The 16,388-nt window shown below is 33.0% G+C and overlaps 1 protein-coding gene and 2 pseudogenes across 1 annotated transcript; all 3 read left to right on the top strand.

Annotated features, from left to right (window-relative positions):
* The first annotated feature begins 3,190 nt into the window (after positions 1–3,190).
* Positions 3,191–4,600, top strand: LOC110683115 (annotated as a pseudogene).
* Positions 4,601–5,989: 1,389 nt separating this feature from the next.
* Positions 5,990–7,350, top strand: LOC110682944 (auxin-binding protein ABP19a-like). The gene has a single exon (XM_021859290.1). The coding sequence runs from the start codon at positions 6,449–6,451 to the stop codon at positions 7,091–7,093; it is 645 nt and encodes a 214-aa protein (XP_021714982.1). The 5' UTR covers positions 5,990–6,448; the 3' UTR covers positions 7,094–7,350.
* A 929-nt stretch (positions 7,351–8,279) lies between these two features.
* LOC110682943 lies at positions 8,280–12,167 on the top strand (annotated as a pseudogene).
* The last annotated feature ends 4,221 nt before the right edge of the window (positions 12,168–16,388 follow it).

Raw genomic sequence — 16,388 nt, 5'->3', positions numbered from 1 at the left:
GTCTAATTGAAGTATGTAAGTAGTATTGTATGTCAAGTGTATAGAACTTAAGGAAATTGAGGTAGTACTAACGAACTAGCGCAAATGAAGAGTCGTTATATATATCTTCATAGATCATATCATCAGATCAATATACTAAACATTCTAGTTCGTCGTTTCTCAAAAGTATTTTCTTATGATATTTTTAAGAGAAAATGGAAAAGAATAATCCTATCTTTAGTATTTTAGCTAATCTCGAAATAATCCCACCTTTAAGCTCCATCTTCTCAAAACAAGTCATTTTAAAAAAATAATTTTATTCTTTATTCTCTCTCTTCACACCTCATCATTTTCTACCATGACCACCACCTACCCTCCATCCTCACTTGCCCCCACCCCACCGGACCTCTACTGAACCAAACTGAACCAGTGACCCCCACTAAACAAAACCAAATCGGAAACCCAACCTGAAACCCTTACGCAGCCAAGCAACAACCACCTCCACCTTCATCCCTACCCGAAATCTCATCCCTTCCCACCTGATTCCCACGCCGCCGAACCAAAACCTCACCCCACTAGACCCCAGCGCATCGGACCGTAAACTCCCACCCTAGTTCAAAACCCACCGCATCTGACTAAAGCCCATCCATATTGAAACACTAGCGCACAACGGTACAGGACTAAAACCCCACCTCAGGCCACTTCAAAAATTGAAACCCACCTTCACCAGCCATCTCTATTGCGGGGAAAGGAAGAACATTTGCTGTTCATCGGGGAATGGGAGGTGGGGGGAGGCGACACTCCGGCAGCCGGCAGAGGAGGGAGGTTGATGTTCAGGTGGGGATCGAGAAGGGGAATGGTTTTTTTTTTTTTGAATGTTTTTATTTGGTTTTTTTTAAACTAATTAAAAAAGGACCAATTAAAATGTGAGATGTGGCATGTTACCCTTTTCAACCGGTTACCAATTTGATAAACCGGTCAAAGGACTGTTTTAAGCAGACGGAGTATAAAGGTGGGATTGTTTTGATCAGAAATGTTAGAGATGAGATTATTTTTTTTCATTTTTCTTATTTTTAAAAGCATATACGATGCATATAACAATAATTATAATAGTATTCTTCTGAAAAGGAAATACAAAGACATAACAATGATTATAATAGTATTCTTCTGAAAATGAAACATTATTGGCCGGTGTGACAATTCAATTATACTCAACATAAAAAGGATTTTTTTTTAAAATAACAACCGCTAAATGCACCCTATATATTGAATTAACCACCCGTTTTTTTCGAAATTAAAAAATACAACCCATTAAAGTCAAAATCAGTAGATTTCACCACCTTTCTCTACTTCCGGCTAGTTTTTAGACTTAGTGTATGCGTATCACCACGTGATTGGTAAAAAAAAAAATAAAAAAATCAAAATTTTTTTAAAAAAAAAAAAAAAAATTAAATCCCCCAAACCCCAGCCCCTGGCAGCAACCCCTCCCCCATCTCTTGCCAGTCTGCCGCTTCCCCAAATCAGTCACTTGCTGGACACCCCCACGCCAACCAGCCACTATTCATGTCGGCAAACCCCACCAAGCCCCAACTCACCGCTTCCTCACAAAACCCCACCCAAGTCACCGCTTCTTCACGAAATACCACCCATGTTGCCGCTTCCCCACGAGAAACCCCACCCACGTCGCTGCTTCCTCACAAAACCCCACCCACATTGTCGCTTCCTCTGGTCATTCCAAGGTTGCATTCATCTTTTCTTCAAATTTATTTTTTTAATTTAATTTTCTTTATTTTTGGGTTTTAATTTGTTGGTTTAATCAAATTCAATTTTTCTGGGTAAGGCAGGGGATTGCTGGAAACGGGGATGGGGAAGGGAGGGGATTGCTGGAAATGAGGACGGGGAAGGGAGGGGGTGCGGAAAACAAAAACGTGGAAGGGGAGGGGGTGCTGGAGGTCGCAGGGGTGGGTTTGGGTTTTTTTTTTTATAATTTAATTTTGATTTTACATTTTGTCGGCCCTTAAGTCGAAAAATTGTCCGGACTAAGTCGGAAAACTAGCTGGAATAGGAGAAAGGTGGTGATTTCTACTAGTTTTGACTTTAAGAGGTGGTATTTTTTTTATTTTTTTTTTAAAAAATGGGTGGTTAGTTTAATAAAGGGTACTTTTAGGGGTGGTTATTTACAAAAAAAGTCCTAACTATAAATGTATATTTGAAAATCAAGACAGATGAAGCGCAAAGTTAAGCCGTATACATGCTTGGAAAATTCAAAGTTTGAGCGCAATAAAACTGTCACATAATCCGGCCAGTTGAAAGCATAGATTATGTAAAACAAACACACTTTCATTTAACCATTCAAATCATTCACTAGAGAGTATACACTAGGAATAGGTAAACTCATACAAGTATAAAATTAGCAATTTTATTAACCTTTTACAATATTACTTTTGAAAAAAAAAAAAAAAAAAAAACCTTTTATTTAAAACCTTTTTAACCTTGGTTACATCTACTGTATTAAATCTCATGCCCTTTGCCTAAGAAATGAATGGCCTTTTATTAAAAAAAAAATTTGACATTTGGGATCTTAAAGTACTTTTTGTGATTGACCATAGCCTTTGCCTGGTTCGACAATTGTTCTGACTACCACTTTCGCGCCAAATTAATTATCGTGTGAGTTGCACGTGATCACCTCAATTTTTCCTTTTTAATTTCCAAGGCCATGTCCATCACCAGCTATTGCAGCGGTTGAAGTGAGCCATAAATTGAAAATTAAATAAAAAAAAAATGGGCATAATTAAGGAAATTTGATATTTTCACTCATTTTTTATGAAATATTTCCTTAGTTTAAAATATATTTCATGGATTTACGATATATGAATGATTCTAGGCATATTTTCCTTAAATTTTTTTGTTGGAATAATTAAACCATTTCAATGTCAATAGTCAAAATTATTTGTTAAAATAAATTTTAGATCAACCCCAAATTTAATAAATTAATTAATAGTTTGGCTTGGTTACTCTACCATTACTTTCATCGAAGCTAAGATAGATTGTATGTGGTAGCTTACATTGATTTCGAGTATCCACGTTAACAATGACGATTATGGGGAATATGACATTATATTCATTTATATATTAATAAAAAAAAGAAGTGATTAGCGAATAACTCTACCATTCAAATATGTTATAAATACAAAGACAATATCACAACCAGATGAAACAAAACAGAGTTGGACATACAATAATTTATTCTAGCATACATTTCAAAATTGTTCCAAACGTGGATGCTCATAAAATAATCTTCTTTTTCATTCTTCTACTTGTTTATCTCTCAATCGCCACAAGTGTCGTCGATTTTTGTGTAGCAGATTTCAATTATCCTGGTGGGCCAACGGGATTTCCTTGTAAGAATCCCGCTAATGTTACTGTGGATGACTTTGTTTTCTCTAGTCTAAGTATTCCAGGTAACACAACAAATATTGTTAATGCTTCTGCATTCCTAGCAATTGATTTTACATTGGCCTAAATGGTCTAGGCCTCTCGATGGCAAGATTAGACTTTGGCGTGGGTGGAGCTATTCCAATTCACGCACATAGGGTATCAGAGGTTATCCTTGTAGTCGAAGGTACAATAATTGCTGGATTTATAGGGTCGGATAACACTGCTTACTACAAAACATTGAATAAGGGGGATATTATGATCTTTCCACATTCATTACTTCACTTCCAAGTAAAAGTTGGTGATTCGCCTGCTCTTGCATTTGTTAGCTTAAACAGCGCCAACCCTGGCTTCCAAACCACAACTGTTGCTCTAGCTGCAAATGATCTTCCAACTAATATAATTCAAAAGATGTTGGATGCTGAGCAAGTGAGAGAGTTGAAGTCAATCTTTGGTGGCACTAATTAATGCTATGTTGCGATTATATATGTGTTTTACAAATATTTACAACTATGTAATAAAAGATGATATGCAATGTGTTTAATTTTCGAAAACCTAATAAATTTATAAATTATGTTTATCTGTTCATTAGTGTACAAGTGCCTTTGTAAAATTGAATAACATGTACTTTTTTTCTTCTTTTTTTTGGGTTTTTGGATTAATTTTTTTTAACCCCAAAAGCTTGAAATTATATGTTCGAAATCTGTAATGACTATGTTTGAGTTCCTTTATCGTTTCATATGCACATTTTTATCGTTATACATATCTTTAATCTCAAAATGAAAAATATTAAGAAAATTACCTATTTTGAATATTCATTAATATGAATCTAATAAAACCTCATCTGGTTTTTCCCTTTGAATTAGCGTACATATAAGATCAAAATTTAGCCAATTAAACAACTAAATAAGTTATCTAATAGGTCTAATAAAAAAGAATGAAAAATTAAAAAAATAAGTTGAAATCAAATCTAATAATTAAAAGAAGTTGATTTAAACATAGCCTAATTTTGTAATATCACATTATATCATTTATATAACGATAGAGTGTTTAATAATAAAAAAAATAAAAAAAATAAAATATAAAAAAAAACCAAACTCAGTTAGACAAAACATAGTACAACTTAGGCCCCGTTCACTTCACCTTATTTTTGCTGAACTAAAATTATATTTACTGAACTAAAATTATTTTTGATAAACTGAAAGTAATTTTACTGAACTGAAATTAATTATACTAAACTGAAATTATTTTTGGTGAACTGAAATTATTTTTACTGATTTTTTGTTACTACCTCCGTTTCATATTTTTTGCAACTTTGGGGTATTATTTGTGAGATATAAAATATTCCAAAGTTGCAAAAAAAAATATGAAACGGAGGTAGTATATTTCTTCTTTAAAATTACTGATTTTTACTAAATTGGAATAATTTTTATTAAACTAAACTTATTTTTGTTGAACTGAAATTAATTTTACTGAACTGAAATTATTTTTACTAAATATTATTTTTTTAAGTTGAAGTGAACAGGGTCTTAATACTAACATTACTTAATCTAAACAAATGAAATAATTCCTAACACCCATTAAGGTCTTGTTCACTTCACCTCATTTTTGCTGAACTGAATATATTTTTACTGAACTGAAATTATTTTTGCTAAACTTAACTTACTTTCATTGAACTTAACTTATTTTAACTGAACTGTATTTATTTATATTGATGTTCTATTATATTTCTTTGTTAAAATTACTGAATTTTACTGATTTGAGATTATTTTTATTGAATGGAAATTATTTTTACTTTAAAATTACTTTTACTGAATTGGAATTAATTTTACAAAATATTTTTTTTTTGAGGTGAAGTGAATAAGGCCTCTGGTTACTAAAAATATTATAAAACCATATATGCTTATTAGTATACGAAGTATTTTAAATTTATCATACGTATGACTTTACTACTTTATGAGTAGTGAATCAGTTATACAATTATACATAATAGTATTGGAGAAAGGCAGAGAGAGGCACTTCGCATCGTTATTAAGTTAAATTAAATATTCAACAAATTGTCTCAATGTGCAATTTTCTCAAAGTTCATACTCAAAATCATGTGGCAGGATATTGGATTTATTAAATTTATACGTAGTATAACGCTGTCAAGTATCTCTCTTATTTTCCCATTAGTATTATATAAAGAAAATATTTCTTAATAAATCTATCATATCAAGCTAGTGAAGTTACGTAATCACATACATTTTGTGACTTAGCACACATATGTGCGAAGTATGTTGTTACGCCAACGAATATTTAAGTCTTGTAATTGTTGTAAGATTTGCGGGCTTACACAACTTAATTAAACTATGTGTTAATTGTGTAAATATTTATCAATCAAGAAATGAGGTAATCAGGTAAAGTAATAAAAACATTGGTTAGTATGGTTATCAAGTAGTACTTGGTATGTTTCAAAAAAAAAAAAAAAAAAAAAAGTAGTACTTGGTATAGCAGTGGAGGCTTTTCCCACTAACCCAGATCGTATTAGCATGTGCGAGAATTTGGTTTTGTTTTCTCCATATCTACCAAATCTTTTTTAAAAAAAATCATTGGTCAAAAGAATTTGTTTATTAGCATGTTTCCAAATTAGACACCTCGTGTGTAAATTTACTGAAGCTTCCTTCTAGTTCAAAATTCCATTACGCTAATTAGTTGATCCTTTAAAGGGGTTAAATATTGAGAAAAGAATTGTAAACAAAAATAAAAAGAAAAAAGGTTCATAAAACCGGGGGTTAAACTTTGAAAATAATGTATACAGGGTTTTATAAACTTTGAAAATAAGGTTAATGAGCAAAGAATTGGACTTTAATCTTTATTCCCACGTAAGCCATGGTCCCATGCATTAATAATTTTATGATCAATGAAATTTCTACGAGGTTGTTGTACATTTAGATTCTATAAATAGGAACAATGTAAAAGACACTAACACACCAACCAAAACATATCTTAATTCCTTCCCTTTCTTATCTTATATTTCTAACTTCCATCGAACATGGATGCTCTTAAAGCTATCTTCCTCTTAGCTCTCCTTGCCCCTTTCTCTTATGCGACAATAGTCGTTGATTATTGTGTCGCGGATTTTAATCATCCAGTTGGACCAGCAGGATACCCTTGTAAAAATCCTGCTAGCCTTACAGCGGATGACTTTGTTTTCTCAGGTTTGCGTAAACCAAGTAACATAACTAACACAGTTAATGAGCTTTTCAATCTTAATTCCGTTTTTGCAGTGGATGTAACGTTCCCAGCCTTGAACGGTCTAGGCCTTTCCATGGGACGTCTAGACATTGGTGTTGGTGGAGCTGTCCCAATTCACTCACACCGAGTGTCAGAACTTATCCTTGTATCCGAGGGGACAATTGTTGCTGGTTTTATAGACACAAATGGCACCGCATTCTACAAAACATTACATAAGGCGGATATTATGATCTTTCCACCTACATTACTTCATTTCCAAGTCAATGTCGGAAAAATTCCTGCTCTTGCATTTGTAACCTTAAACAGCCCGAGTCCAGGCTTCGAAATCACTACCCCTTCCCTAGGTGCAAATGACCTTCCTACTGAATTGGTTAAGAAGATGACTTTGTTGGATGCTATACAGGTGAAGAAGTTGAAGAAACTCTTTGGTGGCACTAACTAATTCTCCGATCTTACTACGTGCATGGTGTTTCAACTACTGTAGTTCTGCCGTCAACTTTTTATTTGCTTGTGCACCTTTTTTTCTTTATTACAAATCATTTTTTCTTTGTATGGAGTAATTATGTTCGTTTCTAAATAAGAAATTATTATGTGTAATAAATAGCATACATGAATAATTCACCTAATTGCCTATCTAATTATTGTTGTTAATTATGGTGACTTTGTAAAATATTATGAGCCATTATTTTTTGCTAATTTGTCAAAGTTGAGCACATTTAAAATATAAAATTTCACTAATTAAACTCTTCATCTTGTTTACTCTTTATTTAAAATACAGACATGCTTAATTAAAATCTCTATATCACCCAAAAACAATAATAAATCCAATACTTTTAACCAAAATAAAGTTTTTCACTTTCCAAACAAACATTATTTTTAACCATTTAATTAAATTAGAAATGAGCAAATATAGATTTTTATGTTTATAACTATTACAAAATTTGCACTTTTAAAATGGTGTTTTATTAGATACAGCTGGTTGTATGGCGCATAATTGCATTTAAAAAGTAGCATCAAATAATGCCGCAGTAATACACATTAACTTTTTTTTTTTCCCCTTTAGATAAAGATAATTAACAGAAGAGCCCAAAATTTTAAAGAATACTAAGGCCCAAGATTTTTAGGGTGGACCCATTATACATTCGTACCGAGTACCAAAATATTTACATACATCATAACGAAGTATTTCTATTTTTCAAAATACTTACCTACTCTCAAAGCAAATACTTTCATTCTAATAGTACCTATTTTCAAAGCTTAATAACTGCGTAAAATCCCAAAATGTAATAAAAAGTTCGAATAATTAGAAAGAAGTCCCTAGAATCTCAATAACCAACCCACATCGCATTGATAAACAACACATTAAGTCAACTAAGGTTAATCAACAACCTTAATCATTATTGCGTTGTTGTTTATACATAAGTGGAGCATTATCTACGTAACTTCTAACGTGACCATGCCGTTCTTTTGCCATTAACTAAGTATTTCTCTACTATCACTCTAATGCAAACAAGAGCTCCAATATTAATAAGCTACTACCACAAGCTGCCTGCAGTATTATTGCACTCTCTTATACATCTTACATCTTGCAACAGCAACACTCTTTTTATTACGATAGATCGACGCCAATGGCGAGGAGAGATAAAAATGTGGCGGTGCTAACGTTGCAGTTCATAGAGGAGGTGACGAGCAAGTGTGAGGAACAACAAAAGGAGGTTTTGGCTAGGATTTTGAGCCAAAACGCCGACACCGAGTACTTAAAACGACATGGTATGAACGGGTGTGTTAGGCTTGAGACGTTTAAGAACAAGGTTCTAGTGGTGACGTAGGAGGATATTCAGCCGGATATCCAACCATTGCTAATGGGGATCTTCACCAATTCTTTGTGCGCAACCAATTACTGAACTTTGCATTAGGTAATTTTCTATCGATTTTAATTTTACGTACTTTGATTTATTTATATACTCCGTGTTTCTTAAAGGTGCAAATCAAAGAACCACCAATCACTAATTCACTATGGGTGCTCATATACCGGTTAAGATTTGATAATAAACTGAACCTAGTCCAAAACCCTAAAATAAAATCTTGGGTCGAATTGAACCAATTTTAGTTTAAAATTATAAATAAAACTTCTACAATGTTTCACTTTAGCCTTTTATAACATTTTTATATTATAAGTTATTTTAAGTTAGACTTTCAATTTATGCAATAAATAATCATTTTATTTAAGCTTATTTTTTCTCTTATTTGCATATTGAAAAAAAAAAAATTAAAATAATAGAGAAAATTTTAAATCCAATTGAAATCAGTCTGATCCAGATCTTGGACTGATTTTATCAGTTCTGTCCAAGCAAAAAACTAGTCTGGTCTCTTAGTCTTAAATTTTTAAAATTTCTGGTTGGAATTGGTTCGGTCTAGGACTAGTAACAACCCTACAATCCAAAGACAGATCTAAGTCCAAAATTCCACAGTCTAATTGATATACTTATTATTTCCTTACTTTGTAAAAAGTTTGAGATAACTCTTATTAGTAATGTTTGAATTATTATACCCTCTAAAATGTTTATTTACTTATTTGTTCTCATTAACGTAAATTACTTTTTTTTTTTTTTTTTTAAATATTAAGAATAGTGTGCAGACATTTACATCCCTAAAAATATTTGTTTACATATTTTCCCTTATTAATGCTATCCACAACTATAGTTGTGACATATGATTAAACTAAAAATTCTCCCGAACTTGGCTAGCTTACAAAAATATAGAGGGACTGCATTAATTTTGGAATATGGACAAACACATCAAGGTTCGATCAGATTACCTGATTATGCTTGATATTTCCATTGTTACCTCCTTATGACCTTATCAACAACCCTTTACGGATGTATTTATCATTTTCTAAATTGAGATTATTGCAGCTCGGGAACTTCAGCAGGAAAAGCAAATTGATTCCAACAACTGCTGAGGATAAGGATTCAAGGATGCTGCTTCACAGCCTATAAATGTCATTTATTAATGAGTAAGTTGATCTCCTATAATCGCCATTACTCAATATTGGGACTTAGTTGTATATTTACGGAGTAATCAGTTACCTCTGTTGTTTTGATTAAGTTGCTTACATTTTAATTTTTCGCCACTTGTAAAATTTTTATGAGTTAATATCATTTTTTTGTAAAATGTGTAAAAAAAAATTGTATCTCAAAACTACATCTTGATATGATCGTAATAAGACATCACATGTTATTAAAAATTAAAAAAATTCAAATGTTGTCAGAGTTAAATTGTAAATAATGTTAAATGTCAAAGTGTAAAGAACTTAAAATAAATGACGTATTATACTTATAGTTACGTTCCGTTTTTTAGCTTGTGAAATAAATGAAGCTCTAACCACAGTTGTTATTTTGTTAAATTTGTATCATCAACAGATGCATACCAGAATTAGGCAAAGGGAAAAGGCTCTACTTTCTATTCACCAAGACAGAAAAGAAGACTCCAGGAGGCCTAGTGGTTAGTCCATTTACCACAAGCTTCTTCAATAGTAGCCACTTCAGAAATCGACCCAACAATTATACTAGCCCTAATGAGGCTATACTTTGCCCTAGAGGTGATAATTGGGCGGGTCGGGCCGAAGCTAAAAAATTATGCCCACTTCTCGGACCGGGCCAAGCTTCGGGCTAGAATTTTTGTGCCCAAACCCGCCCAAAATGGTCAAGTCGTGCGGGCTTTTCGGATCAGGCCTAAGAAATCAACTAAATATGCATAAAAACACATTTCCAAACCCGCCCAATTAAAATTTGACCGGGCCAGGCCCAACCCGATTTCTGGCCAAAAAATTCTGCCCAAAATCGGGTCGGGCCATACTTGATCAGGTCTACTTTGCCCTGACTCTTCCAGTACATGTACACCCAAATGTTATGTGGTCTTTATGAGCGCAATGAGGTCCTATGTATAAGAGCCATATTTGCATCTGGCCTTCTTCGTGCCATCCGTTTCCTCCAAGTCCACTTTTCCAACCTTTGTCACGACATCAACACCAGTACTTCAAGCTCAACGATCACTCATTTGGGCCTACGGGCCTGCATGGATAAGATCATGAGGCCTGACCCAGAGCTTTCAGAGTTCATAAACCATGTATGTGAAGGTGAAAATTGGGAGGGGATAATTAGGAGGATTTGGCCCAATACAAAGTACTTGGATGTGATTGTGACGGGTGCAATGGCTCAATATATACCTATGTTGGACTATTATAGCGGTGGGCTACATAAGGTAATTAACAAGTATGTGTCCTCAAGAGTGCTTGTTTGGACCTAATTTTAATCCAATGTTTGCCCCTTCGGAGGTCTCCTACACGATTATGCCTAACATGACGTATTTTGAGTGTATCCCACTCGACGACAACTCAACTCATCGGATTGTGGACTTTGCTAATGTGGAGGTCGGAAAGGAGTATGAGATTGTAGTCACCACACAATCAGGATTGTATAGGTAATTTATCTTAATACTCTTGGCTAACAATGTACAAGTGGTAGTCTTTTGACAAAGTGTGTGTTATTTTTTCTTTCTCAACATTTTGTTTTACGACATTTCTATATTTATTACTTCCAAATGTATAGGTACAAAGTCGGGGATGTGTTATACATGACAGGATTTCAAAATTCAACTCCACAAGTTAAGTTCGTTAGCAGAAAGAACGTTCTACTCAATATGGATATAGATAATACAGATGAATTCGAGTTGCAAAATGCAATTGAGAGCGCATCAACTCTACTCAAAACCTTCAATGCAAGAGTTGTTGAGTACACAAGCTATGCAAATGTCAAATCTATACCAGGACACTATGTCATGTATTTGGAGCTTTTAACTAACGACACCGCAACTGAGCCAGATCATGAGGTATTGGGCCAGTGCTCTTTAGCCATTGAGGAGGCCCTTAACTCGGTATATTGACGAAGTCGGGCTGAACACCTGTCAGCCGGGCCATTAGATATTCGAGTGGAAAAGAATGGAACATTTGAGGATTTGATGGACTATGCAATATCAAGACGAGCATCTATCATTCAGTATAAGGTACCTAGGTGTGTGAGTGACATGTCTATTGTGGAGTTGCTAAACTCTAAAGTAGTTTTGGCCCAATCAAGCCCCACTATGCCCCATTGGAGCCCATAAGGCCATAACGAGGTACCACATACATCTTAGCATGCACTACTAGAAAATAGGCTATTTCCGATGGAAATTTTACGTCGAAAACACCCTGTTTCCTGTTGGAAAACGGGTTTCCGACGGAATTCTGTCGGAAACAGTTGTTGCAAAAGAATTTGTAGAAAAAATGACATTTTTCGACGGAATTTTCGTCGAAAACCCGTCTTCCGACGGAATTTCCGACGGATACTGTCCGCCGGAAATTTCCGACGGAATTTCCGTCGGAAAAGTCAAAAGTCAATAAAAAAAACAAAAAAAAAACACAGCCCCACCCTAAACGGTACCCCCTCCGCTCCTAAGCCACCATCAAAATTCACCCCACCAACACCGCAATTCATCTACCACCGCTGCCTAAATTTACCCCATCACTATCAAAACCCCCCACCACCATCCAAATCCACCACCAAAACCCGTAACCCATAATCGAAACCACCCCAACCAAAACCAAAACCGCAGCAAACAAAAATAAACGAAAATTATCCAAAACAATTCAAAGAAATATATAAATATACAATTATTTAACAAAATTTATACATTAACATTACAATGACATCAATAATTAACTAAAATCAAAATTTAAAAGGAAAAAAAAAGGTAGATCTACAATCTAACCTAAATTAAAACAAGATCTACAATACGGTAGTGTTGTTGCGACGGTGGCTTTTGTTGCGCCGTTGTTGTGCGGTGTTGGTGTTGTTCATCTTAACGCTAGTGGTTGTTGTTGATGTCGGTGTTTCCATCGACGTTGGTGGTTCTTATTGTTGTTGTTGCGGCGTCATCAGTCATGGTTTGAGATAGGAGGAAGAGAAAGAGGGGAAATAACAGGTGAAAAGGAAGAGACGAGAAGAAACATGCAGTGTTGGTAGTTGTTGTTCCGGTGGTTAGAAAGATGAGAGAAGGAGAAGATGCAGAAGAGCTAGAAGAAGGGAAAGAGAAGGATATAAGGAGAGAGAAAGAAAAAGGGGAAAGACAGAAAGAAAGAGGCGGAAAGTGAAAGGGGGGCTGGGAGCTGCTGCATTAGGGTTTGTGGTTTTAAAGAGTATTGTTTTGTTTTTTTTTTCTTTTAAATAAGATTCCGACGGAAATAATAATTTACAACGGAAAAATCCGTCGGAAATAATAATTTACGACGTAAAAATCAGTCGGAATGTATATATATATATTCCGACAGATTTTTATTCCGTCGGTAATTTGCGACGGATTTCCGACGGAACTGTTGAATTTGTGGGAAATATCTGACGGAATATAATTCCGTTAGAATTTTCGATTTTCCGATAGAATTCCGTGTCCGTCGGAATCTATCCGTCGGAAATAGGTTATTTTCTTGTAGTGCGTGGGTCTTAGGTCATGCTCTTTTGGACTTAATTTTAAAAATTTCGTTTCAGTTCAAATATAATTATTGGTTAAGTTTATTATAACATTAGAAAAAAATGGAATTATTTAAATTATTTCATTTTAGTTCCCAGCCGGTTTAGTTCAAATATGATTAGATCAGTTCAATTTCAATCCAGCTTCATTTTCAGTTTAGTTGATGTGGATCTCTAGCTCAAAACTCACAAGAATTGCAAGCTATAATAACATTGAATTTTCAGAATGAATTTAGTAAGAATTAAGGAAATTACATGAAAATTAAAAGGATAATCCCAACTTTTGCAGGAATTGAGGGTTTCTTGTTAATCACAGTCAACAAGATGCATAAAAGTCGTAGTTTTGTGTTTGAATTAGTTTAACTCCTTAAACCTATGATAGCAAAGCTCATCAAACTAAATTTTTATCATTATCTCTCTCTCCAAAAACCATTATTGATATTCACCTATATATTTATAAAGTGAAAATAGTACAAAGATAAGATAGGAAATTAATAATCATATCCTAAGATAAGATAGAGAACTAAGAATTCTAATCTTAATTTATCTCCTAATCAAATTTGTAAGTTGTAACCAATTACTAATTAATTTTATCATATTATAAATAAATTAAAAAAAATATATTTCACGATAACTAAATCAGTCCGTCTTGTGTGCGACTGGCCACACCATGTGTCCGGTTGCAAAAAAAATAGAGTAACCCCTATAATATTGACCGAGTAACCCCTATAATACTGATTGAGTAACCCCTATAACACTTATCGAGTAACCCTTATAACACTAACAAAGTAACCCCCATTATAGCTGGCCACACAGTGTGGCCAACCACATTTAAGAATTTGTGCTACTACAACGACCCTTTGAGCCCAAAAATAGAAAAAAAAACCCCTTCATGTGAAAGGTAATTAAAAATCCGTAGGGAAAATTATAATAATTAATAAAAAAAAATATAGGATGTATTAGGCTCTAAAAAAACTCCATGAATCTTCAAGAAAACACATATTTTGACTATTTCTCCCTTATCAGTAATATAGTTTAGTTCAGTTAAGTTCATTACTGTTCAGTTTAGATTAATTTAGTCCAAAATAATATATATGACTTTAACACTTTGTCTTAATAGAAGAAAATGGAAGGAAAAGAAGGGAAGATAAAGGGAGGGGGACAAACTCTTTTGTTTGTGTAAAGGATTGTGGGAAGCAAGGGGAAGGAGAGGGAGGGATCCATTTTCTCCCTCTCTTTAATAAGCATAATCCCTCCAAAATTGGAGAGATTAGGAGGGGAAAATGGAGCTCACCTCCCCCTCCCTTTCTTTTCCCTTCCCTTCCTCCTCTTTAAAACATGGTTGACACTCTTGTGATCATTTTGCTTGGATGCAACAATTTTGTTGTGTTATTGATAAATTAAACACAACAACCCTAGGGAATGAGTAATATAACTTCATTATCAGTGATAGAAGGGCTTGATATGAATTTTTGGAAATATTAATAGGCTAAATTCATTTCACCTATTAAAAAATAATCCTAAAGTCTACTACTAATAACAAGAAACTATAATAATTAGGAAAGTAAGATCGAATCTATAGGTTTCTTTATCTGTATACCTGGGTGTACCATGAGCATGGTACACCTGGTAAAAAAAAAATATTGCGGAAAGTACATTGTAGTTAAGAGTAAAGAACATGGATGATAGAAAGAACACAACACTCATTTGTAATGTACCTCAAATTTCTCAAAGCATCTTTTTTGATAAAAGATAACTATTAATAACAAACTATTCACTAGCTTTACCAAAAAATCATTTTCCAGATTATTTTTTTCTTTCTTTAAAATTATTTTCAAGATTTTCAAAATTCAAAAATTCATTTTAATTTTCAAAATTTCAGGTTATAAAATATTTTATTTCAATTTAAATATTAAAAAAAGAACCCCCTTAAAAATCGTTCATATTTTCGTTTTAATGATGGTCATGTGTATTTCTTATCATGTTTTTTTATATGATTAATATGTTCTTTATCAGAAAACATAATGTACTTTGTATTTGTTTGTCATATAATATACTACGAAGTATTAATTATTAACTCATGATCATTATTAGATCTTTTGATAAATTTTTTTAAATATCCATGTTCTTCAATTTTAATTGTAATGTACTTTTATTGTCAAATAGTGTTTATTGTTTATTATGAAATGTTCTTTGAATTTTGTCTTTGAGTCAAGCTGGATGATTTCACTTAATGTTCATTGCATAATATTATCATGTTTTTTATTAATTAATTAATATCATGGATGTTCTTGATCCAAAAATAGATCATCAATAGTGGAGGTCCAAAAGAATATCATCATCGTCCATCAACCTTCATGATCCTGATTTCAACCAAAAAAATACACAATTAGTAAATGGTAATTCATATTAAAAAAATATAGTATTGATAAATTAAATGATATTTAAAATTTATTTTATAATAATAACAAATGACGGTAACACTTATTTTAAATATGACATTTGATAGAATAGAAATTGTGTGTCACTCGCTCAATGCCTTAAAAAAATAAGGGTCTAGTCAAATTCAAAGAACATAAGAGAAAAATTCAAAGAACACCGGTGTTAAAGCACATACATTCATACAAGATTAAGAAAAAGAACAAAAATGTAAAACATAAGAGATCAAACAAAGGAACATAAAGGATAAAACATAAATACCCAAATGAATATAAGTATTAAAACAAGCGGACATAAACAATTTTATTCTACATATCTTAAATAACATAGTTTGTAAGGTAGAGAACATATAGTTACGACCCAAAGAATATATTGATCATACTTAAAGAACATATTCTTGCAACAAAAAAAAATTGAGTATGGATCAAAGAAATGATTAAAGAGCATTCATCACAATCTAAAGAGCATCATCTTCAACCTTTGACACATTGTTCTCAAATTCAATATACGAATTCTTTTTTTTTTTTTGAATGGATCAATATATATACAAATTCATCTAATGTCGAAATTAAAAATAAACAATGAATTTGCAATAATAATGCAAAATATTCTTATTAAAATATAAAATAACATAATTAATGATGAAAATTATTAAATATGAAATTTCATCCACATTACCTTCTCCTTTGTTTAACATATCCTCAAATTCACCTTTATTCTCAATCACACCATTTC

This window comes from Chenopodium quinoa, unplaced genomic scaffold (assembly GCF_001683475.1).
Source record: "Chenopodium quinoa cultivar QQ74 unplaced genomic scaffold, ASM168347v1, whole genome shotgun sequence".
Taxonomy (NCBI): Eukaryota; Viridiplantae; Streptophyta; class Magnoliopsida; order Caryophyllales; family Amaranthaceae; genus Chenopodium; species Chenopodium quinoa.
The sequence above is the reverse complement of the archived record's forward strand: the minus strand, read 5'-3'. Positions and strand labels throughout refer to the sequence as shown.